The following is a 26,876-nucleotide window of genomic DNA, read 5'->3' on the forward strand; positions in this document are numbered from 1 at the left end:
AGACATTCAGTAAAGAAATGCCCATAGATTTTGATCAGACGATGGTGGCAGACATATTTTCTGTATTTTCATAATTTCCTTTCGTACAATTTGTGAAGTCTGAATGTCACTTATTATCTTATTATCTTCTTTAAGTATATTTTTATTTCACATCGTCAGCTGTCAGGGAGGTTCATACACATACACTTTACTTTTTATTTTTAACCACCCATTTTTCCCATCCCCTCATCCCACAAAAAAATATATAAATAAGTAAAAAAATTAAAAAATATATAATAAACAGTGTAGTTCCTTTTTGTGTTATGTATGGAGCAACAAAGTGAGATTTTGTGCCAATGTCAAGTCCATGTTTTTTTTAGACTATGGGGAGAAATTGAGACTACAGGGGGCGCCATAGTCTATTCTATATTTATCCTTATCTATATGCTATAAAGTCTATATTTTATAATTAGTTGCAATTAGTCAATTAAAATAGGGTGCAGCGAGGCACTGGCAAAAGAGCTCGAAATTAATAGGATCTCGCACAAAAACTATTACTTTCATGGGATGTCTTTTCAGATTTGTTTATTTCAAAAAGCCGTTCAAAAGAGTGGCTCTTTTTTGATGTATTTACATGACAGAAGCCAATGTGAAAACTCATTTTATCCACAAACTAATCACACAGAGAAATGACCAAGGCTCAGATTTGTTTATAATGGTTAAAACACAGAGTGGGAGTGTGTTTACCCAGTGAAATTATGCATGATCTAAATACAGTGGTGCACTACAACTACTACAATAATAATAATAATAATTAACTAACTGTATATGTGTGTGTGATGTGTGTGTGTGTGTGTGTGTGTGCTTGTGTGTGTGTGTTTCTGTGCATGTGGGTGTGCATAAAACACTCACTCGTGCTGCTTCTGTGCAGATTTTTGTGTAGGTTGTGCATAAATTAGTATAAAATTGCATATAATTTTGAAAGAAAATGATTCAGATTCACAAAAATGACATTCACAAAAAACATTCACATTAAAGGTGCATTGTGTAACTTCTTTGATTGAGGGTCTGTCAAATTCATTTCGAGATGTTATTACTTTGTCTAAAATCTAAATTTGGCCCACGAGATCATATCAAATATGTATTAGAGCTGGCCTGCCGGTTACAGATAAACTCTAGAGACATTATTTATTAAAAATTGTGGGGTTTTTTTTATATTATGCTTGTTCTGAATTCAGTGTTTAAGGAAAACTATTATTAAACATTTATTTTAATAAGAAAAGGTTTAACATTACATATCTCAAAAGAAGAGAAAACATGCAGATGTTGCTGAAGATTTTCAATAAATATTTAGTTTGGCCCATGACTAATGCTACATTCAGACTGCAGGGCTTAACGCTCAATTCCGATTTTTTTGTGAAATCCTGATGTTTTTGCGAGGTCGTTCACATTTCCAATTAAATGTGACTTGTATGTGATCTCCAGTGTGAACATTAAACGGCCCGAAAGTGTCCCGCATGTGCACTGGAGACACGATGACGTCAACCTCAGCGAGCGTGCTCTGTGTTTACAGAATTCGTCCAAACACGGACGCGAGCATCGAGCACCTGGAGATTTTAAAGTTCCTCTCGTACAGGAGCCAGAACATGAACAACTTACTTGTTTTAAGGAGGAGATTGAGAAGGAGAAGGACGAGGTTTTTGGCCGTGATGTTTTGTGGGGCAGTGGCAGCGACGTCCGTTGAAAGGAACGTGTGGATGCGGAGACGTAGATGAGTGGTGAGTGGTGATGTGCTTCGCTTCAGTGAGTTCATTAACAATTTTCGCCTACTTCAGAGCAGAATAGTGACGTTTGTGTCTTGTTGATGACGTGTAGGTCGGATGAATGCGCTTTGGCCGTTCAGACTGAAGTCGCATGTCAAAAGATTGGATATGTATCGGTTTCAGGACCACAGATCCAAGTGGCCTGAGTCGCATTTGAAAAAAATCGTCATTAAAAGATCAGATACAGGTCACATAGGGGCCAAAAAATCAGATTTGGGTCACTTCAGGCTGCAGTCTGAATGCAGCCTTAGTCCCAGTTTAGTCCCTGGTCTAGAATGTTTCACAGTATGGTATTAAACCTATTTTCATGGAGACCAAACCAGACCAAGTTACAGGTCAGATCTGTGTAGAGGCAACCCCGCTCACAGTCAGAATGCCTGTTTTTCTTGGTATTTTTGAGCTATAAAACCATCTATAATTGAATAAATGTAAGGTAAAGCTGTTTAATGTCATAATATGAAACACTGTAAGACAGAGCAACAAGCAGGTGGCAGACAGAAGTACAAGTACACCTCTTTGTAAGTTAAGTTGTAAATTAAACTGCTTAAAACCATGCTGTGAAACATTCCAGACAGAATTATTTGAAGGGCCTTCCATTTGAAAAGTTACACACAATGCACCTTTAACACTATAAATGTGTAACTTTTTTTACCTGGAGGCTGCAAAGAAGCTGGTGATCTGGTATCCAAAGCTGGCGTAGTAGGCGTGCTCCATAATGGCCATCAGCTGAATGCAGTTGTAACCTAAACACAGAGGACAAACGCTAAATTAGAAAACAGAGTAAGGGTTTGGCGTTTTGGGACATGTCCGGTTTTAAGTCAGCAAGAAATATAATATAGTGTAGTGTAAACATCCCGTGGGCATTACTCAAATAAATGGGTATTGATTTACGACTTAGTTTTCAGTAGTCATACACAAAGATTCTTCCTGGAACATTTTACAACCACGCACTCGTCGGCTACAGCGTATTTCCAAAGATAGACTGTATATTTGATGTGAAATTGAATGGAAAATGTATGCAAGGATAAGATGTTCAGTGGTTTGTCAAAAGCGATGAAAAATGGAGTACGATTTGGTATAGTAAAGTTAAACGTCCTAAACTACGTGAAATTTATTCTTGCAAGATTCAGGCCATGTTAGAATGTTGTTAACTCATCAAAAACATACCCGGAGTTGTGTTTTGTTTCATTCACACATCTCTGAGTAACCCTTTATTGTAAGTCTGTCTGCATTTCCAAAGCTGAAAACGCTCTGTTCCACCTTTAGATGTCACAAAGTGGTAGTTTTTAAGTTAGCAGCTACCTTTTAAGTTTAGTTCAGCAGAGATCGGATGATTTCAGTCCTGGAATATGCAGGATTTGTGTGTTAAACGTGTGAATGAAACAAAATACAACTTCAGGTCTGTTTTTGATGAGGAAAATAACTTATATTGTAACATAGATCAGAAAATAGCGTAATATGGGAGTACAATACAAAAATTTCACACTCATTTTCAATACTAAGGAGTAGATGTAATACTCAATACCAATTTCAATACCAAAATAATAATAAAAAAAACACTCAAACCAGGGGTCACCAAACTTTTTTTCTCTGGGGGCCACATTATCGCTCCTGACTGTGAGGCCGGGGTTGAGTCGGCCATATAAAAGAATTATATGAACCTGACGACACAGATTATATTCTTTGAAAACCGCCGTACTTTCTTTACATATCAGACAAATTGCACGGTCCTTACACTGAACAACAAAAATAATCGGTCGTTCACTGTTCTTTGAAAACGTGGTATTCTCTGTCAACTTTTCGTACTTAAAGGTTGTATAGAGGATTTTCCAAGGAACGAGAAATCCAGCGACTGTTTGTCCTTTTTCAAATGTTACGCATGCGTGAAACCAGCCCCCCTCCCCTACAGCTCCCTACGTAGAAACGCCTCCTCCCTCCTCCTCCTTACGCCAGAAACAGGTTTGTTTACAGCCGGTGCTGCACATGACTTGTAAACAACTAACTACAGTGTTGGTTAGGCAAGGCGGAGAAGTGAGGAGCGGGGGGAGGAGGTGTGCGGACATTTCGTTCGCGGACGAGAAGTGAGGAGCAGGGAGAAGAGCGGAGCGGGGAGAGAGGAGAGGAGAGGGGAGCGGTGCGCGGAGATTCCGTGCCCGGAGAAGTGAGGAGCAGGGGGAAGAGCGGAACGGGCAGCGGGGACAGGAGCAGGAAAGGGGCAGCGGCAAGCAGCAGCAAGCGGACTCTTTCTTTGCCTTGAAAATTATGTTTTCAGACATATGATATCGCATTCATGTCCTGAAAAACGTTTGACTGGCTCTTGGAAATAAAGTACGTTTTCATAATAAGCAGAAGTGACCTGTCCAGGAGTAATTTGGCGACCAGTGCGTCAGTCTTTAGACCCTGCGTCTGCTTCAGTTGCGCCATCGCTGGAATGAATCTACAAGAATCACCTTAGTTTGGCTTCGCTGCTTTTCCCCTTGTCTTCTTCTTTCAACGACCTCAAAAACGGACTTTCTTTTGCGGCGAACTGCTCCTGGATTCTTGTCGCCATTGCAACAAACTTTGTGCGAACTGCGAGGAAGATATAGGACAAAAAAAGCCGCTAAGAACTGTTGCGTTGGTGGAGTAAACAGCGTCTGTGCGTCTTGCGCCTGTGGACTGCGTGACAGGCGTACGTAAACCACGTACCGGCGGCGCGCAGGCAAGTCAGTTACGCTAGAAACGTAGGGAGATTGATTGACAGCCTGTCAGCTAACAGATAACGAGGCAGTGTCGTTATCTATTGGCAAATGTTTAGCCCCACCACGTCCAGAGTTGATGAATTTTTATTCTCTTTTTTTTGGTCATCATAATTACAAGGCTACTGCACCTCTATAATGCTATCATTGACAACTTGAAACAAAAAAAATCCTCTATACAATCTTTAACACTTGCCATTTTGCTGTTCTTAACTGCACTACAGAACTCTGCTGTTGACTGTCACTGTTTGATCTCGAGCTTGTCAGGTGATGCAAATTTGGTGGCAAAATGTACATACGTCATATAAGTAAATATAAATATAAATACTTCATATAAATATTTTTTTACTGAAACAATCAACAAGTACAAGATGTCAACATGTTATTATTTGCTAAAAAGTAATTAAAAAAAAACAAAAAAAAAGGCCAATGACAATTTTTGAGGGTTGCCTCATAGGGCCAGTTCAAGTGGTGGGGGGCAAAGGTGCTGAGGGGCCAGTGAAGGGCCGGAGTTTGATGGCCCCTGTTTTAGACAATAGAACGTGATTTTCAACATTAAATTGTAGTACTTTCTTATGTATTACCATCTGGTTTTATCTGTGTAATATATTTGTGTAATCCAGGGGTCTCCAACCTGTAGCTCGGGAGTTACCAGTAGCTCTCCACCTCCTTCCAAGTAGCTCGCCAAGGGATTTCTGAATAACATGTATTGTGCTGAATAACTAAAATTGGATAGATTAAAAGGCTAGTATGATTGTAAACGTGTCCTTTTGATGACTAACAATATGCACGTTGTAAACATATAAACATCAAACTGTGCCCCATCTAAGGCCGTGGCTCTTAAATTTATTCAATTTCTTGCGGTCGCTAAAATGAGGAGCTCTTTGGCATTTCCATTTTGTGAAAGTCGCTCACTGGAGGAAAAAGGTTGGAGACCCCTGGTGTCATCGCTCAACATCATCCAGGTAGGTTCCACAACGGTCCACGAGCGTATACTCATCTACGTGCTCTTATACTTGTTCTGATACAGCACTCAAGATCATTCTAAAGCAGCGGTCTTCAACCTTTTTCCTCCTGTGAGCTACGTTCTGTCAAATGAAAATGCCAGAGAGCTACTAATTTTAGCAGTTGCCGGAAACGGAGGAAATACAAGACTCACAGTAAGCCTCAGGTACAGTTAGAGGCCTATAAAACATAAACCTTTATCCAGTTATCAGTTCACAAATTTAGGCATCAAAATTCCACATTTACAATTGAAATAGGCAGTTAATCAATCAAATTTAGTTATTCAGCGCAGTACGAATAATTCAGGATACTAGTTTGTATCAGATTTTCTATACTTTGACCAACTCTAGCACTTAGACACGTAATCTTGGAAGTAGTTTTAGTTTTTTGTACTTGTTTTCATGTTTTTATACTTAAATGCTAATTAACTGCTGTTATAATGTGTGAAGACTCCATGTGTTTACTACAGTACATGCCAGCAGGAGGTGTGCGTCTCCCTGGTGAGTCTTTAACAGGATCATTACATCCACTTTCACATTTCAAACTCCTCTTGTTGCTCCCAACTAACTTCTGGGAACTTTGGTGCACTAACAATTGATTTTAGTTTTGATTTCCATTTGTGTGGGCGTTTTCCCCGTTTCACTGTTCCCATAAGACCCAACAAACAAAGGATATTTACTTGATAGCAGAGATACAGCATAATATTGCAGTAATCAGTTGGTTTACTTGCTATAAAGTGATTTGAGTGACCCATGAAGGAGAGAGAAAAGCTTATATTAATGTACTCGTTTTGATCAGTTTTAAAAGTTCAAAAAAAAAAAAAAAAAAGACTGGCCGATGTGTCCCTGTTGTATTCTCACATAACACCATTAGAGGTGATTTATGTTACTGCAGTCCGATTGTGTACTAGTTCTGACCTAACAGAAGAAGACCAGAGAACACAGGTGAGTCTGAACCAAGAACGGGTGAGGGGAGGGACAGGTCTTACATCTGTTATCTACTGATAAACACTGCACTTTTAACCCCTTTTCTATTCAGTACAAGGGCTTGGAGTTCAATAGTTCAGTTGGATTTGTTCAAGTTGGATAAGTAAAAGCTTGAGCTATTTATGAAAAAAACAAAGTTTTCAACTGTAGAATTTTTTTTTTTAAATAAAAGGCTAATATTAAAAAGAAAAAAATCATCTTACTTTGTCAGAACATTCTCAGAACACCCACTTAGATCAGTTCAAGCTGGGGTTGACCAAATATAATAAAGAGCTAACATAAAATTAAGGTAGGTAAAAAATAGTACATGTTTTTTTTTTTTTTTTTTAAACAAAACCAAGGTATACAGAACATAATAGGAACAGTATAAAAGCAAAAATTTGTGAACAAGACCCCGAGAACTCAACTCAGTTCTCGGGGTCAGTGATACGGTCGCTGTATCGGATCGTTGTGGTGAAGCGGGAGCTGAGTCGAAAGGCAAAGCTCTCGATTTACCGGTCAGTCTACGTTCCTCCCCTCACTTATGGTCATGAGTTTTGGGTAATGACCGAAAGAACAAGATCGCGGATACAAGCGGCCGAAATGAATTTCCTCCGCAGGGTGGCTGGGCGCTCCCTTAGAGATAGGGTGATGAGCTCAGTCACACGGGAGGAGCTTGGAGTAAAGCCGCTGCTCCTCCACATCGAGAGGAACCAGCTGAGGGAAGGGCATTTGTTCTGGATGCCTCTCTCGGGGAACCCAGGACACACTGGAGGGACTATGTCTCTCAGCTGGCCTGGGAACGCCTCAGGAATTGTCCGGGGGTGAAGGAAGTCTGGGAGTCTCTGCTTAGACTGCTGACCCCAGACAAGCGGAAGAAAATGGATGGATGGAAAAGCAAAAATTACTGGGATTTGTACATGGCCTTTTTTCACTATCTAGTATCAAAAATGACCAAATATTAAGACTGGGCGAGATGCCAAAAAATAAAATCTCGATTTTCCTGCGCACGCTGGACAATTACGATTTTAAAGAAGTGTTTTTTTTTTCCCTACCATGTTATGTTTCCTCATCAAACACATGTCTGAAGAGGTTTTAGATGTCACCCATGCAAGTTTCAGTAATATAGTGATCTATCTCTCTATTCGAACCCTTCTTACGGTTAGCTGTAAGATTCTCTCTAATGCTCAGACCACAATCGTACATCACCCATGCTCCCACTCGACAATTCTCCATCAATATACGGAAACATGACACCCAACTGTACACAACCACTTGATGCGATGTGCAATAGTTTCATTAGTGGAATACATTCTGATTGTGTTGTGATGGAGCTCTAAATCGAGAGTGATTTAGCACGAATACAGCATTTCGAAAACAATAAAAGGTAACATGGTGACGTAAATATGTTATGTGTTAGCAGTTAATACCCCATAGAAGTCTTTAACAACTAGAATTATTATTTGAGGTTTAGAAGAATATAATGTACGTAGCTATAGCTCTTTCTCCACTTTCGCTGTCAAAATCACATATACCATATAGAACTATGTGGGCAACTGGCCATGGCACAGCATAAAACCCAAAGTTAAAGACAGTTTGGACTCTCTGAAATAGTAAAGTGCAGTGCCTCTCCAAGTTTCTCAAGTACAGTTTGGAGTTTTGTGTACAGTTGGCAACAATATCTTCCTTCAGTTTGACCCGTGTCAGTCAGTGTGTAGAATTGAGAGCTCCGGGCTTTTGCTTTGACACACAATCCTAAAGAGTGGAGCGGCTGTGGGGAGAGTTCTCAGAGTCAGAGAGGTCAATGAACGACAACTGTACCGTGGCACAGCCCAAAACACAGCCTCAGAACTACAGAAACTGGCTTTTAAACCAGGACCAAACAAAGAAAATGAACAGGAGAAGTCACGTATTGGCCTAAACATGTACGGGAGATGCTTTTATATTGAATCGTGACATGTCCATGGGATGATCAGTCTCCTTTTCCCTTCCTACTCTTTATGTTGGTCAGTCTGTCATGCTTTAATTATGAAAAAGACCTGATCTACATTGTAAACCAGGCACCAAGAAAACTGTGATAAGAATTTTTAAAGATTTATCGCCTCAATTACATAAAATTACAGTACGTTGTTAGCCCAGGAAAGTTGATTCCAAACTTTAATCCAAAATAACCACATAAACAACTCCCCTAAAAACATATATATATCATTTATTTGAGTAGTTATTTGACCTACTTTCAATAAATATATTACATTTTCAGTTTAAATATAGGCCCACCAAAAAAGCTACGAATAAAATAAGTTTCTAAACCCACAAAAATACACAGAAAAGGTCAATATTTTTATACAGATTTCACCACAGTCAAAAACACCCTATATATGTTTTTTTAACTTCAGATTGCTTTGTTTGCAACCAGCCAACACCAGGTGCAGGAAAAGGAAAAATACATTTGTAGGTGTCAGATTAAAGGTGCGGTACCTGATTTGAACTGTGTGAAAAATATTAAAAACAGAACTAGTCCATTTTAAAACAGTTTGCAATAGTCTTCACTTACTGTATGAATTCTGAGTGCCCTAATTGTTCAGTTTATAGAGTTTATCTCAGAGGCCAGAGCAGTTTGTTGTCATGACATTAAAACTAAAACTAAAACTAACATGTTAACGCATACTGTCTGATTATTAGACAGTAAAATGTGTTTCAATGACTTATTTGGACCTCCTGAGCTGTGTTTACAATATAGCTGTATGGGGCAAGACAAATCCTGCATAAATACATTTAATTCTTTTTTTCTGGTGGAGGGTCAGTCACCTGCTTGTCACCGTGGAGTTGCTATTGCTTTGCTTGTAATGTTCCATAGTATCACATTAAACACATCTATCTAGCTTTCATTCATTACGGCTATCGCTCAAAAATACAATACTTCTCTCTGTGAATAGGGTTGCCTCTCCACAGATCTGACCTGTACCTATCTAACCTATCTTGTAGTTGTTTTCCTTCCTCTAATCTCTAATCTGAATTAATCTCAACTGTGGAGTAGGGCTGAACGATAAAAAAGAAAAAAAAAGAAAAATTAAATTGTGATTTTTCTGGCAGATATTGAGATTTCAATTCCACCCACAATTTTTGTCAGATCAAGTTTCAGTGCACAGGAATTAGGGATGGGCATTCGATGAAATTTTCTTAATCGATCGTCGGAAGAATTAACGATCGATTATCGATTAATCATTAACGTTTTTATATAAAAAATTATCATCATTATTATTACTATCTGCACTACTAATCTGCATAAATAAATTCAACTTTACGACATATAAACCATAATGACTCTAGAGCCACATTAATCCTTTTGACATTATAATGTGTTTAATTCAGTTTTGCGCAACTCTCACAGAAACGAAACTTAAAACCGCATCGCTAATTTGCATAAACTCGGCGAAGATAAAACTACAGTTCTTGTGCGCTGATACGATCAACTTCTGTCGGATTAAAAGACATGACTCAGTGGAATACAGGTTAGTGTGACCATATTTGCGTTTGTCAAAACCAGGACACCGTACGGGGGGAGGGGGGCGGGGACTTGTCATCGACATTGCGCAACTCTCACCTGGCAAAGCTTTTTCCCACTGGACACCGAAACATATGTTCCTGCTTTGTACACTGTGCACATGGACTCACACTTGTCCCGAACGGAATGGAAAGCGTAGAATTTCTTGTACAAATCATCGTTAAATACGCATTTGTGCTTCGGTACGCTGCAGACTGACCGACTGTTTGTGTCTCGCTCCTTCTGAGTGCAGAGCTACATGTACGGACCCCTCTTTGGTCACGCTACGCACAGCAACCTTACATTCGGTTTGTCGATTAAAATTAACGTAATCGATGAAATTCTTAATGATCAATTATCGATTAATCGATTAATCATGCCCATCCCTAACAGGAATATTTGCAAACATCACATAAACTTACATCATACCAGAGTCCTGCAAAGACAATTTGACGCTGGACCGTAAAGCCCAATTTACGTAGACAATAAGGGCTGTGATTGGTCCTCTCTACTAAAGCTCTACATATATTTCCTGTACTCCGCATTCCTTTGTTTCAATATACATTGACTAATAATATGTTTAATACAGCTTTGCCCACAGTTGTTTACATTTTACAGAAACAAAACTTAAAACCATATGGCTAATTTACATAAACTATAAATGCTGCTCGTTGTGCAGCTGATGTGGTCAGCTTCTGTTGGACTAAAGAACACGACTCGGTGGAATATCAATGTTCTTTCTGTGACAGAGGATGTGCTGATGATGGTGAGTCTGTTCTGTGCTTCTATTGCGTTGAAGATGTTCATGTTAAACTTTACACAAACGCCAGGTTTAAATTTTAGCCTCCTCGCATTGTGGCGGTTGCATCTCGACACAAATCCATAAATCAAAAACAAAGGCAACAAGGCGATAGCGGCAGTGTGCGTTGCGTAGTAGATCTAAACTTCACCCTTACATTGGGCTTTAGGAGCAATGCAAAAAAAAAACCGGCTTAGACGCTCCCAAAATCGTGTTGTCTGAGATCACAATTTTTCATCCAAAACGATAGATCATTCAGCCCTACTGTGGAACATTCTAGACAAAGCAATAACATCTCTATGGAGACAAGTAGGTAGCAAACCCTCCTCTAGAAAAGTTACCCAGCGCACCTTTGATTGTAATATTACCCACAAAAATAATCTGGCAGAAAAAGTGAGCCACAGAAGCAGACGTTGGGTTTGATGGCAGCTGTGATAGCGCACGTTGGTTGGTTGAATGTGGCAGTGTTTTGTCGACTCTTCCCTCTGTTCCTCAATGACAAAGGCGCAGGAAAAGCAGTATTTATCAGATGCTCCGAGTTCACCATTCATATCAGTGCTTTTTAATAATGCCGTGCGCCGGGCTGTCTAACTGCTAAAGAATGCAGGAGATACGCTGCAGTATTTGAAGCATCTGTCAAGTTGTGTTCAAGTTGTAGACAATAGAAGTCATCGTGCCGGGTTAGGTTTAAAATGGAGCACTTTAAAACAGGCATACACTACCAGTCAAAAGTTTGGACTCACCCTCTCTTTCAGTGTTTATTACTTTTGATATATATACAGACGACATCAACTATAAGAAGTAAGATGTTTGGAATTCTATCGCAAGAAAAATTTTAAAGTTAAATCATATTATATATATTTTTTTATTTTATTTTATAACCAAATCCTCAAATTCTATAAATACTGCTTCATGTAGTTGATGTCTTCTGTATGTATGTCAAATGTAGAAAGTAGTAAACATACAGAAACAAAACACTGTATTGAAGTCCAGACTTTTGACAGCTAGTACATGAAAAAAACTGAATAAAAGAGTGCTCAGTTTCTCTTCTGATGTGGTGGTTTCTTTAGAGAAGATTCTTCTAACATAGTTTCTTCAGTGGTTCAGGTAAGAATACTACCATGTACGTGGGTCAGTGTGTGTATGTGTGTGTGTTTAAGTGTATACCGTATTTTCGGGGCTATTAGACGCACTCTTAAGTCTCTAACCCCATCAAAAAACGACCGCGCGCCCCGCAATCCAGAGCGCCCCATACACGAATCCACCCGGGTGTCCCAGCACGACTTCAGTAAACTACAAAGCCGCACCACCCGCAGCGCACGCAAACATACACGGAGCAGACAGCGACCGCACAGCGAAAAACACCCACAGACACACTCATCACTCCACACGGACGAGGAACGGAACGGAGGAACGAACCACAAAAGAGAGCGCAATGTGCCGCTTCTAGACACAACTGAAGAACTGAGTCACTGCGAACACGCCGACAATTCAGAGGTCCCAGACAGCACCCTCCCTACACGCCACAACTGAACAAAGCCCAGAGTCACCGTGAACGCCACAAACAAAGTCCCACTGACCAATATAACTGTTGTGTTTTGATTAAACACCGGTGCGGTTTATTTGTGAAAAAAGTTTGAAAGTAGACCATTTAATGACAGTGCATCTTATAATCCAGAGCACCTAATAGCCCATAAAATACGGTATATGAACATTGATTATTGGATTGTGTGTGTATAGTAAAAGAATTAAGTACTTTCCTGCACTCATAAAAGATGAGTTTTGTGTTGTTTTCTGTAAATACTTCTGCCATCTTGTGTCCTGTTCTATATGTTAATAGGGTTAAGCAAAATAAGTGTTAAAACTTTATCCTAAACCCCTTTAGTCTGTAGAATAACTTTAGTGACATGCATAATTTCTGTGTTAAATCTTCGTAATATGATTAATGATTATGTAAATTTACAGACGAAAAAAAACTAAAACAATTTTTGGCAATTTCTGGCTTAAGGAGTCTAGAAGGTCCTTTACCTAGGCCTGTCAAGGGACTGAACTATATATTTTGGGGCTCATTATTTATCATTATCATGTATTTTCTGATGCAGTAGTGAGGGCAGATTTTCCTTTTGATTACATTGTACTTTGCCATGAAATACCCAAAAGGTAAACTCACAAATGTTGAACCTGGTATGTCCAGTTATAAGAACTGACAGTATTACAACTTAATTTAGCATTTTAGCATTATTATTTTAACTGCCCTGCAATGTGCACTGGGGTGGTTTGCAGTCGAGTGTGAAGCAGCTGGGATGAAGATCAGCTCTTCCAAGTTCGAGGCCATGGTTCTCGACCGGAAAAAAGTGGCTTGCCCTCTCCAAGTGGGTGGAGAGTCTTTTCCTCAAGTGGAGGACTTCAGGTATCTTGGGGTCTTGTTCATGAGTGAGGGGAGGATGGAACGTGAGATTGACAGGCGGATTGGTGCAGCGTCTGCAGTGGTGCGGTCGCTGTATCGGACCGTTGTGGTGAAGAGGGAGCTGAGTCGAAAGGCGAAGCTCTTGATTTACCGGTCAATCTACGTTCCTACTCTCACCTATGGTCATGAGCTCTGGGACAAGATCGCAAATACAAGCGCTCGAAATGAGTTTCCTCTGCAGGGTGGCTGGGCGCTCCCTTAGAGATAGGGTGAGGAGCTCAGTCACACGGGAGGAGCTCGGAGTAGAGCCGCTGCTCCTTTACGTCGAGAGGAACCAGCTGAGGTGGCTCGGGCATCTGTTCCGGATGCCTCCTGGAAGCCTCCCTGGAGAGGTGTTCTGGGCACGTCCCACTGCGAGGAGGCCCCGGGGAAGACCTAGGACACGCTGGAGGGACTATGTCGCTGGGCTGGCCTGGGAACACCTCAGGAGGAGCTGGAGGACGTGTGTGTGGAGAGGGAAGTCTGGGAGACCCTGCTCAGACTGCTGCCCCTGCGACCCGGCCCCGGATAAGCGAAAGAAAATGAAATGGAATGGATGGAAAACTTTAACTGCCCCCCATTTGTATGAATTAATATTGGCCTATAGAATGCTGTGATGTTATCTGAAATCTAGCAATACAATACAAGGGTGCAATACAATACAATAAGGTTTGACATGTTGAAAACAACTAACCTATAATTGTAGCTAATTACTGGTTGATTTTGCCATTTATTTGTCACATCTCAGGCCTTTTGAATGATAACACCTGTTTAAAAATGGTTTACTGGCATTATCCTGCACTATTATTGCATCAGTGAACTAAAGTAGTTTGAATATTGTCATTTATCTCAATACATCTCTGTAGTGATATACTGCGCTTCAAAATTCATTATCGTGACAGGCCAACTTGTACCGATTTTCTTACCCAGTGCAGATTTTTAGTATAAACAGCTCTTGAGGTCAAAATATGCTTGCATTGTGCGGTCGGAATCCAATTATAAAATGTCTATTGAATACAAGAATGCTCACTTTCTCTTCTGGTGTGGTGGTTTCTTTAGGGAAGATTCTTCTAACATAGCTTTTTCAGTGCTTAAAATGTCTGGCGTAAGGAGTCTAAAAGGCCCTGTACCTAGGCCTGTCAAGATAATTACTATAGCCACTTATCATTCAGTATATGAAATCTGCACCTATATATTTTGGGATGATTAGGGTCATTTCTCTTCTGTATGTCCTGTTCGAGCCTATTTCTTCTGTTTTGATCGTCATTCTGGGTTTATTTTGTTCATTCTCAGTGCGCTACTGAAGCTTGTTTAGTTATAGACCTTGTTGGGCCCGATCGAGACCAGTCAACGTTCAAATCGCAAGCGCTCTGGAGTCCGTTTAGAACTTTCTGGAGGTGGTCTTGTTATGGTTCTTTAGTCCGCACTAAATGAAACTCATCCAATTTCACACCAGCCCAAACAAAACGAACTCCCAGGTGTTCCAAACTCGAGTTCACTTAAAAAGGACCAAATGGTGTGAGTGTGAAAGTTCCCTTAGAAACATTTTTATCGTTTACAGTCCTCTCCTCTTTCTCAATATTCTACAATTACCGTATTTTTTGGACAATAAGTCGCCCTTTTTTTATGGTTTAGGTGGTCCTGCGACTTATACTCCGGTGTGACTTACATATTAAAATTTTCAAACTGACAGCCGCGAGAGGTTCTAATCTTGTGTGTCAGTATCTAGTACTACTATTACTCCTGTACCACTGTCACTTCGCTCTACTGCACGTCTCCTGCCGAAAAAGCCGCTGTCTTGCTGCAGATAGTGAAATATGCAGCTGAAAACAGTAATCGAGCAGCAGAAAGAAAATTTGGAGTGAGCGAGAAACTTGTGAGGGACTGGCGGAAAGCAGGGATGGAGAACACAGCTTCACGACAACCGGGAGGGTGGGCCTTGCAACTTTCCTGGAAGTCACTGGATGAATCGACAAAGCCTGAACTTCAATGACAACCAATATCATCCTGTCGGGATTCAGAAAGGCCGGAATAATTCTAACTGGAATTGATGCAGAGTCTGACGACAGCTACGCAGAATAGGAAGCGCTCCGTTTACATCATGAATCTATGGTTTATCTCCAGAGGTCACGTGCAGAAGTGACACCGAGGACGAAGAATTCAATGGATTTAGTGATTTGGAGTGAGATCGTGAGTTTGGTAAACTTATGGTCTGTTGTTTATGCTATAATTATCTGAATAACTGTTAATATGTTGTTCTTTATTCTGTCATTACTATAACTTTCCTTTCAAGATAAAATGTCGGTTCCTGGTCTCTGATTTTATAAAATACATTTCCCCAAAAAGCGCGACTTATATTTTTTTCTTCCTCATTGCGCATGTTTTGGCTGGTGCTACTTATACTCCGGTGCGACCTATAGTCCGGAAAATATGGTACACACAAAAATAATTATGTAGAGAATGCATTTGCCTCCCTTGGTTTTGCTCCAGTTGTTTTTTCTGTTTTGTTTTTTTGATGCCAGATGTTCAGCTTTTGCAACCCGCCATGTGATGTCAACAAAACTGTACTGTCACAGGTGGGATTTGAACTGGCAACTCTTCAAAGACAAACGCTTAAACCTTTCAAAATGTTACCTTCCCGTTTTCCCTCAAATGTTTGTGTTACCGGAAACAACAAAGAAGCAAGTGAGAATAGGATGTTTACAAAATGAAGGACCTAAAGGCGCTGTAGCTGATTTTTACTGTCTTCAAAAAGAGAAAAACAGAGCTACTTCATTTGCACTTAGCGGTTTGCTGTGGTCCAAAGTTATTCCTCATTTAACCTTATGCATTCTGCGCATCCTTATTATTTACCTCAATGAGTTTATAAGAGCTTTGTACAACTATCAGAGACGAATGCGGTGTTGTGCCGTGACGGTAAAGATAACAACGGCTATTATGCTAACGCTCACTTTCTGATTATTGGACCATTAGACGTTTTGTAATTAGATTCTGAACGCGCACTGCAAGCATATTTTGACCTCAGGAGCTGTTCATACAAAATATCTGCACTGGGTAAAAAAATCGGTACAAGTTGGCCTGTCGTAACAAATTTTGAAGCGCAATACATCGCTACAAAGATATATTGTAAATGATAATATTCTAATAAATTACTGATACAATAATAACGCAGGATAATGCCAGTAAACCATTTTTAAAATCCATACATTTGTTGCTTATTTGAGAATATTTGATTTAACTTATTAGTATTACCAAGCAGCAGTTTGCATTTATTTTATTTTCCCGTTTGTATAATGTTAAAACAAATTGTTGGTTTAATAAACACACAAAGGGTTTAGCATTTTGTTCCCATACTGAACCGAAAATGAACCAAACCATAACCTCAAAACTAGGGGTGGGCGATATCTTGATATTTTAAACATAGAGCTATTTTTTAAACTCTATATTGACTCTGACATATCGTATATATCGATTTAATGCTTATATTCAATTTTGATTTCGCCGCTTCGCTTGTTTGCCTTCTCTGTGCGCGCCCCCGCCTCCCTGATTTTGCTGCGTGTCTCTTTCACTCCTCACTGCCGCCGTGAAAGCCGAACGTTGCTGCCAGTGAAAAGCTTCTAGCACCATGAAACTTTTCCACCATTTACAGACAAGACCATCAACAGCACATCCTCATATTCCACTGAGTCGTGTCCTTTCGTCCGAAAGACGCTGAACCACATTAACGACATGAGGAGTGCGCTGTTTATGCAAATTAGCCATGCGCTTTTAAGTTTTGTTTCTGTTCATTTCTAAAACATAAAAAAGTCTGCACAAAGCTGCATTAAACACATTATAATCTCAAACAGGCTGATGTGGCTCGTAGTCGTTATGCTTTATATGTTGTAAAGTTTAGTAATGTAAAGTTTATTTAAGCAGAAGATTTTAATTAATAATCTGCTGCAGTGTAACGTTGGGTTTGATCCAGGTGAGTTCACAAAAAAATAGCCTAATGAAATTTAAGACCTTAGTGAAAAAAATAAGACTTAGACAACAGAATTTAAGACTTTTTAAGGTCATAATTCAGAAACATGAAATTTGAGACCTTTTTAAGACTTTTTAGACCTCGTGGCTACCCTGTAAATAATAATAAAATAAAATAAAGAAAAATACACTTTTGCCCAGTTCACAAATTGAATTTCTCCTTTGGCATTCACTAGAATCACTTGGATAATTTCAGATCTGGAACTGCCAATATCTGCTGAACTAAATGTAAAGCAGAAATAACTTGAAAACTCATGACATCACAAAGTGGAACAAAGCATTTTGTATTTTGAAGATAAAGACACACAAGATTACTCAAGGGTTGTAGGGTTTACCTGTTAACCCTGTGTAAACGAAACAAAGCAACTGTAAGTATGTTTCAGATGAGGAAACAACATTATAACATGGATCAGAAAATACAGTATTATGGGGCTTTTAAACATAGATTTTTCACTTTCTCAGTTTTTACAGAGGCACATCCTAAACACTTGGGATGCCTGCCCTGAAATCCAACGGGGCATGTAGTCTCTCACAATCCGCCAACGTACATATTTCTACACACGAAACGCACACTAGCAGTGATTCAACCTGCGCTCGGGCTCCCCATATCTCACAGTTTGCACAAGCCCAACCAAATACCGGGCGGGCGAAGAGAAAAGAGAATAATCTGTTGGAGGTTATCACATCTCGTGGACTTACCTAGCTCCTTTATGCGGGGTAGCACGTTAGCAGTGAAGTTGGAATATGAGGCAATCTTCCCCTCGGGTGAAGCAATGCCCACGTGAGCCTCGTAGATGCGCAGGCGGCTGGGCTTCTTGGGCCGAGGATGGACTGGCTGGAAAACAAACTAAAATTAGAGTCTGATACTTTTTCATGAAATAATAGTACTTTTGGTGAGTGGTAGCTGTGAAGGTCAAAAGCAAAATGGGGGCTTGTTCTAGGTTGCGGGTGTCTCGGGGCAAGGCTGATGGAGTTTAATGGGGAAATAAGCAGTGTGTAAAAGGTAGGGTTAGGGACAGAGTAGGGCCAGACTCAGGACTTGCACGTAATACTGAAAAAGATACAATTTCACCTGTGTATCTAGAGCTATTACTTTTATTTAATCAGTACATGTCTGTTTCATTTATTTGTGCATTTACTAGTGATGGGCGAATCAATACCTCAGTCAAAATCAATTACGGATGCACCGATCTGATAGATACAGGCGCAGACGTTGAATAAATGGCTGCAACTTCCACATATCGATTCAGGTGATATCCTGGTTGGGCCAAGAAACTGATGTAATAAGAGTATTTACTAAGGATGTAACAATACCTGAAATATCGTGATATTGTATCGTCAAAAGTGTCACAATAAAATCGTGGGCCATCACAATATATCGAATTACAACTGCAATTGTAACTCTGCCGTGCGACTTTTAACATGGAGAAAAAAGCGCGATCACATTACCTCAATTCTTGCGTCGTTGCACTAACTTCCTGTTCATTTTAGCTGCACCATAACTCTTAATTTAAGCAAAGAAACTTGTAATTCGATATATTGTGATGGTCAACGATATTATTGTGAGAACTTTGACGATACGATTAGTGCTGTCATGCGATAAAAAAAATTGAGAGATTAATTAATTATGATCTGTAATTAATTAATCTAATTAATCTCATTTTAATCTCACCTAAAAATTGCTGAGAAAAGCCTTCAATTTGAGGTATTTTCATTTAAATTCATTATTACATTATTGTGGCAGATCAAAAGACTGACAGAGAACAAAAAAAGTGACTTTATAAAGTCATTTATTGTTTAACAAATCTCTCCAAATTGGCTGTTGAGCCCAAGTCTCCATGAATAAGAAACTGTTTGCTGTAAAGTAGCAAAGACGAGGAAATCTGAACATAATAACTTTTGTCTACTTAAAGACAATAAAAAGTCCAGTCTTTCCTTAACCATATTAAAAATATTATTGATAGAGAAATGCTTTATATATGAGATCACTGGTTTTAGTCCTTGTTTTAGTCCTGGTTTAGACCTGCTTTAGTCTACTTAGTTTAGTCCTGGAATGGATTAATCCTGGTTTTAGTCCTGGTGTTAGTTCTGGTTTAGTCCTGGTTTAGTCCTGGTTTAGACCTGGTTTAGACCTGGTTTTAGTTCTGGTTTTAGTTCTGGTTTAGTTCTGGTTTAGTTCTGGTTTAGTTGGACTGGATTAGTCCCGTTTTAGTCTTGATTTAGTTCTGGTTTAGACCTGGTTTTAGTTCTGGTTTTAGTTCTGGTTTAGACCTGGTTTAGTCCTGGACTGGTTTAGTCCTGGTTTTAGTCTTGGTGTTAGTTCTGGTTTAGAGGCTCACAGGAGGAAGCTTGGTTTATGCAGCGTAGCGAGAAAACACGATCCACACGCGGCTCACGGGAGCACGTCGGTGTCCGCGCAGTAACTACGGAAGGAAACGTGGTCCAGCTGTTCTCAGGTTGTTGATGACGATGATGAAGGTGTGTGTGTGTGTTTGTGTGTGTTTGTGTTTGTGTGTGTGTTTGTGTATAGGACAGTAGTGCAGACATGAGCCTATGCAGGTTGTTTTCACCAGTGACATTTAAGTTGTAGGCGATATTATATTTGTTATTTTCTTTTATATTTCACGTCGGGAGAAGAATTTCCAAGACACGAATGTGTTTTTCCCTGTGCACTGCTGCTCTGTTCTACTGGCTCTTCGACCTCGTCCATTGTGCCTGACGCCGCCAACGTGAACATGACGTTCACATCGCTCTTACTGCGCGCGTTTTGTGTGGGTTTCCGGCAATGAGTGGAATTACCGAAATTAAAAAAAATGTATAAATGTGGTTTTTTTTGTGTGTGTGTGTTGTTGTCCCAACAACACATAAAAACAGGTTTTATAATAAAGCAACTCACATACAGAAACACTAAAGTTAGAGATTAAAAATGAGATTAACGCGATTAAAAAACATAACGCGCTAAATATGACTGTAATTAATTAATCGCAATTAACGCGATAATTTGACACCCCTAGATACGATATAACAGTATTTCAGTTATTGCTACATCCGAGCAGATACATAACACATGTGGATCAGTTTTGTCTTATATTTTTGTTTAAATGCAATAAATGCTGTTCTCAGTCTCTGCATTCCTAGTATCTATATATCAATATTTACTATAGAAATGTGTAGATTAAATTTAAATATTTCACTTGTTGGAAATATAGTGTTTGCATTTTACTTTATCAGATATTTAATTTTTAGGCTAGGATAGACAGCCTGGAGTGGAGTTTCAATGCATCTTTAAAAAAAACCTCATGATATCAGATCTATATTGAGATACTTGCCTTAGTGTCAGACTGAAACAAAACTGGTATTACCAACTCATACCTCCAACTAATTTGTCAGTGCTCAAATTGTACCTTTACATCACAGTTTAAGGTGCACTGTGTAACTTTTCTGGTAGAGGATCTGTCAAACGCTTTTCTTTGTGGAGACGTTGTTGCTTTGTCTGGAATGTTTCACAGTCTGGCATTAAACCTTTCTATCTTCATGGAAACCAAACCAGACCAAGTTACAGGTCAGATCTATGCAGAGGCAACCCTGCTCACAGTCAGAATATCGGTTTTTCTAGGTATTTTGGAGCTTGAAAACCACGTGCAATTGAATAAATGTATAGCAGAGCTGTTTAATGTCATGGGCATTCGATTAGTCTTAAATCGATCGTCAGGAGAATTAACGATTCAATTTCGATTAATCACTAACACTTTTATATTAAAATTATTATCATTATTATTACTATTACTAATCTTCATAAATAAACTCAACTTTACAACATATAAACCATAACCACTCGAGAGCCACATCAGCCCATTTGAGATTATAATGTGTTTAATGCAGTGCTTCTCAAATAGTGGGGCGCGCCCCCCTGGGGGGGCCCGAGGCTCCGTCAAGGGGGGCGCGTTTGACCTCGGGGAGCATGCTTTTTTATTTTTTTATTTTGATTTTTTTTACTGTCTTAAGGGCCGTTCACACCAAAGCGTCAAAAAACGCCTTGACGCCTTTATTTGGAGCCTTTGCATTTGAGTTTAGACGCCCCCGACGCGCGTCTTTGACGCCGTGGACGAACGGGACAAAAATACTTGACGCGCGTCCATTGCCCTGGAAACAAGAGCCCGGTCCCGCTCTTTTCCCAAAACAATGTCAGACCAGACTGAGAGAGAGTTTTTATGACATAAAACATCAAAGGAGGAGATCGGGTCGACGACTGGGGCGTTTATATATTTCTACTCCACTAATGACACTGGATCAGTCCCGGTCTAGTCCTGGTCTAATACTGGTCTGGTCCTGGTCTAATCACGGTCTAGTCCCGGTCTGGTCCCGGTCTAGTCCCGGTCTAGTCCTGGTCTAATCACGGTCTAGTCCCGGTCTAGTCCTTGTTTAGTCTCGGTCTAGTCTCGGTCTAGTCCTGGTTTGGTCCTGGTCCGGTCCTGGTTTAGTCCTGGTCCGGTCCTGGTGTAGTCCTCGCGATCGGCTCGGTGATTGTGGCGTATATATTTATCCTCCGCTCATGTTTGTGGTTCTCGTTCTGGTTCTCGGGTTTTTCTTCCTGATAATAACGTCGCTGCGTCTCTGGATACTCGTCCCTGATTGGTTGACGCGGCGCGTCTGACGCGAAAAGTTCAGCATTTTCAACTTCTTGACGCTGACGCCTTGGACGCGCGTCTTGGCCGCTGACGCCAAAACGCTGAAGACGCACTGCGCTGACGCCAGATTCGCGCCGCGCTGACGCCGAAAACGCGCCGCAAAAACGCAGGACGCTCTAGTCGCGCGTCCACATAGACTTTACATAGAAAGTGGACGCTTTGACGCTTTGGTCTGAACGGGCCTTTAGAATAAAGTGCAATTGCACTTCCACTACATTAGGGGGCAGAGCGCTCTCATTGGCAGAGTGTGCGCAGGAGCATTCGCTCGGTGGTGTAGGAGTTTGTTTGCACTGAGCATGCGCGCTTTGCACACAGCACAGAGTATGAGTATGAAGTGTAGACACGAAGTGTAGCAGACCCTCAAGTGACACCATGAAAAAATATTTAACAAGGATGAGAAGACAGACGGAGAGAGACGGAGATAAAGAGACAAACGAAAATCTCCCGAAAGCTAAGACGAGGAAATATGACGAAGCGTATGTAGCGCTCGGCTTCACTGTGACTACGGTGGGAGACGAGGAAAGACCGGTGTGTTTACTGTGTATAAAAATGTTGGCAGCCGACAGCATGAAGCCCAATAAATTAAGGCGTCACTTAAATACATTACACCCCAATCACTCTGATAAGCCGCTTGAGATTTTTCAGCGAAAACGTCCCGAATATTGCTGACAATCATCCCGCTTTGTGACTGCTACTTCAGTAAACCAGCGAGCGTTGTTGGCGTCATATAAGGTGGCAGTGTTACGCACAGGTGTACTTCTAACAATTTTATAGACAAATGATACTATCTATAGTCACGCGGGGGGGGGCGCGAGATGTTTTATTCGTCCTAGGGGGGGCATGACAGAAAATAATTGAGAAGCACTGGTTTAATGCAACTTTGCCACATTTGTTTACGTTTTACAGAAACAAAACTTAAAACCGCATGACTCATTTGCATAAACTATAAGCACTGCTCTCAATTCACTCACTTTATTTATGTTGGTCACTTTATTTATTTTGGCTTCTGCTGTGATGAAAAGACTGACAAGCGTTTGTCTTTAGGACACATGCACACTCAACTTTATGTTGCAGTAACCGGGATGCTGCGTACACATACTCAAAAAACAAGATCATACTCCAGTGTTTGTGCTGTCAAACGTAACCTACATTTGGTTTGTCGATTAAAAATGAAATTGATCGACGAAATTTTTAATGATCAGTTATTTGTTAGTCGACTAATCATGCCCATCCCCATTCCAGGCAGAGCAATGACATCTCCATATAAACAAGCAGGTGATGGACCCCCAACCAAAAAGTTACACAGTGCACCTTTAAACAACTTAAGCGTACGCAGAAACAGTTTTTGGCCTAGTTCCAATTCCTTTTAGTAGTTCTTGTGCCATCTGTGAGCATTTTGTTGCGTATAATTCACTGGCTGATGATTTGACTTGTTTGACATACACATTAATCAACATGAAAAACCAACCCCATGGTGTATAGATGTAGATTTAAAACCCTGAATAATGCATTACAAAAACGGCGCTTAGGGGTAACTTCTTTGACTCGGAATTTTACGAGACACACAATAAGGCAAAAAACAGTGAGCTATTTTACTACATGTCAGTTTGGTGGTCTGAGTTTGATGCTTCTAAGATTTGGCGAGATCACAATCAGTTTTTATCTTCCTGTTGTATGCCAAATCCTCTCCGTATACAAAAAGTAAACATAATTGAGCCCTTTATTTCCTGTGTTGCCTCTATCATGCAACTAAAATCCTGTTCTCACTGACTGAAAATGATAAGAAAAGAACACATATTATACATTCTTGTGGCTTTGATTCCCTTTAAACATACTTTTGCTCACCTTGGGATAAGTATTTCACATTTTCTAACTTAACTTAAAAGGTGCACTGTGCAGTATTTCTGCTGGAGGGCACCTGCTTGTCTCCATCGAGATGTTATTGCTTTGCCTGGAATGTTCCATGACACGACTTAAAGGTTGTATGGAGGATTTTTTTTTGTTTCAAGTTGTCAATGATAGCATTATAGAGATGCAGTAGCCTTGTAATTATGATGACCAAAAAAAAGAGAATAAAAATTCATCAACTCTGGACGTGGTGGGGCTAAACATTTGCCAATAGATAACGACACTGCCTCGTTATCTGTGAGCTGACAGGCTGTCAATCAATCTCCCTACGTTTCTAGCGTAACTGACTTGCCTGCGCGCCGCCGGTACGTGGTTTACGTACGACTGTCACGCAGTCCACAGACGCAAGACGCACAGACGCTGTTTACTCCACCAACGCAACAGTTCTTAGCGGCTTTTTTTGACCTATATCTTCCTCGCAGTTCGCACAAAGTTTGTTGCAATGGCGACAAGAATCCAGGAGCAGTTAGCCACAAAAGAAAGTCCGTTTTTGAGGTCGCTGAAAGAAGAAGACAAGGGGAAAAGCAGCGAAGCCAAACTAAGGTGATTCTTGAAGATTCATTCCAGCGATGGCGCGACTGAAGCAGACGCAGGGTCTAAAGACTGACGCACTGGTCGCCAAATTACTCCTGGACAGGAAACTTCTGCTTATTATGAAAACGTACTTTATTTCCAAGAGCTAGACAAACGTTTTTCAGGACACGAAAGCGATATCCTATGTCTGAAAACGTAATTTTCAAGGCAAAGAAAGAGTCCGCTTGCTGCTGCGTGTTGTAGCTAGTTCATTCGCACGGAATCTCCGCGCAACCTTCTCTGCTCCCCTTTCCTGCTCCTGTCCCCGCTGCCCGATCCGCTCTTCCCCCTGCTCCTCACTTCTCCGGGCACGGAATCTCCGCGCACCGCTCCCCTCTCCTCTCCTCTCTCCTCTCCTCTCCTCTCTCCCTGCTCCCTGCTCCGCTCTTCTCCCTGCTCCTCACTTCTCGTCCGCGAACGAAATGTCCGCACACCCGCTCCCCCGCTCCTCACTTCTCCGTCTTGCCTAACCAACACTGTAGTTAGTTGTTTACAAGTCATGTGCAGCGCACCGGCTGTAAACAAACCTGTTTCTGGCGTAAAGAGGAGGCGGGAGGAGGCGTTTCTAAGTAGGGAGCTGTAGGGGAGGGGGGGTGGTTTCACGCATGCGCAACATTTGAAAAAGGACAGTCGCTGGATTTCTCGTTCCTTGGAAAATCCTCTATACAACCTTTAAACATTTTCGTCTAGCATTTATTCATTATGGATGTTTCTATTGTCCAAAAATACAATAATTCCTTCTGTGAATAGGAGCGACTCACACTGTGGAACATTCTAGACAAAACAATGGAGACATGAAGGCTCCACTCCACTAGAAATGTGTATAGATGCTAGGGATGGGCATTCGATTAAATTTTCTAAAGTCGATCATCGGGAGAATTAACGATCGATTATCGATTAATCGTTAACGTTTTTATATTAAAATGATCATTATTATTACTATCTGCACTACTAATCTGCATAAATAAATTCAACTTTACGACATATAAACCGTGACCACTCTAGAGTCACATCAGCCCGTTTGACATTATAATGTGTTTAATGCAGTTTTGCGCAACTCTCACAGAATAAATAATAATATAAATAATAACATAAATTAAGCGAAGAAAAAAAACAGCTATTGTGCGCTGATGCGACATGATTCAGTGGAATACAGGTTAGTGTGAGCATATTTTTGTTTGTCAAACCAGGACACCGTACGGGGGGTGGGAGTTGGGGACTCGTCATCAACATTGCGCGACTCTCACCTGACAAAGCTTTTTCCCACTGGACACTGAAACATATGTGCTGTTTTGTACACTGTGCCTCACACTTGTCCCGAATGCAACGGAAAGCGTGGAATTTCTTGTACAAATCATCGTTAAATACGCATTTGTGCTTCGGTACGTTGCAGACTGACCGACTGTTTGTGTCTGCTCGCTCCTTCTGAGTGCAGAGAGACACATGTACGGACCCCTGTTTGGTCACGCTACACACAGCAACCTACATTCGGTTTGTCGATTAAAATGAAAGTAATCCATGAAATTCTTAATGATCAATTATCGATTAATCAACTAATCATGCCCATCCCTAATAGACGCACCGATAAAATAAAATAATATCTGCATTTAGGAAACATACTTAACCACAGAATGATGGTTTAGGACAGGGGCCGGGTTCCATATGAGGCTCTTTAATCTTTTTAATCCGGCCGGCCAAAACTTGAATAATAATAGTAATAATAATGGTAATTTTCAGTGTTTTAGAAGTCATTTCAATAAATAGTACAGGGTATCCCCAGGTTTGACTACCCCAAATTTAAGACTTTTTAAAGGCCCTTTTAAAACCACTTAAATTAAAATTTAGACCAACATCGCACACATTATGCAGGCGAAAAACACCAGATCCAGTTCTAATAATGACCAACCAACTACCGATACTATATTTAGAATCTAAGGCTACATTTATATGATGATGGTTTGAACAGAAGACACAAAATTGGCATCAAGTCTTCACTTTTTATTCCGCGTTTAGACGAGCATTTTCGGGTGACGCAAAAGTGTGTGGAATTTGCTTGGGTTTGCATGCCAGGCGGCTCGGTGGTGATGTATGTGACATAAACCCGTACACAACCTGAGCAGATCTGACCAGAGTTTTGCATCTTGGGCAGTGTAGATGGAACTGATCGTTTACTCACTGCCGTCGGCGCCTGAAACCAAAGTATTGTTTGCGTATACTCCAACGTGATTTTATGTTGTTTTTGTTTCCTCCCTCTGTTTAAAATTGCACTGCAGCCGCTTGAGTAAACAAAAAAATAAGCTAATGAAATTTAAGACCTTTTTGAAAAAAATAAGACTTGGACAATGTAATTTAAGACTTTATAAGGCCTTAATTTAGGAACATGAA

General features: G+C 40.5%; 1 protein-coding gene across 1 annotated transcript in view; it reads right to left on the reverse strand.

Annotated features, from left to right (window-relative positions):
• The window catches only part of gbe1b (glucan (1,4-alpha-), branching enzyme 1b), a 331,363-nt gene that overhangs the window by 221,993 nt on the left and 82,494 nt on the right, over positions 1-26,876 (reverse strand). The window contains exons 5-6 of the mRNA XM_020941150.2: positions 18,022-18,157; positions 2,455-2,545 (exon numbers count right to left, since the gene is read on the reverse strand). Coding sequence (XP_020796809.2) covers positions 2,455-2,545; positions 18,022-18,157 — 227 coding nt within the window. The remainder of the gene's footprint in view (positions 1-2,454; positions 2,546-18,021; positions 18,158-26,876) is intronic.

Source organism: Boleophthalmus pectinirostris, unplaced genomic scaffold, assembly GCF_026225935.1.
Source record: "Boleophthalmus pectinirostris isolate CB_2022bp ecotype Guang Dong unplaced genomic scaffold, ASM2622593v1 HiC_scaffold_9, whole genome shotgun sequence".
NCBI lineage: Eukaryota > Metazoa > Chordata > Actinopteri > Gobiiformes > Gobiidae > Boleophthalmus > Boleophthalmus pectinirostris.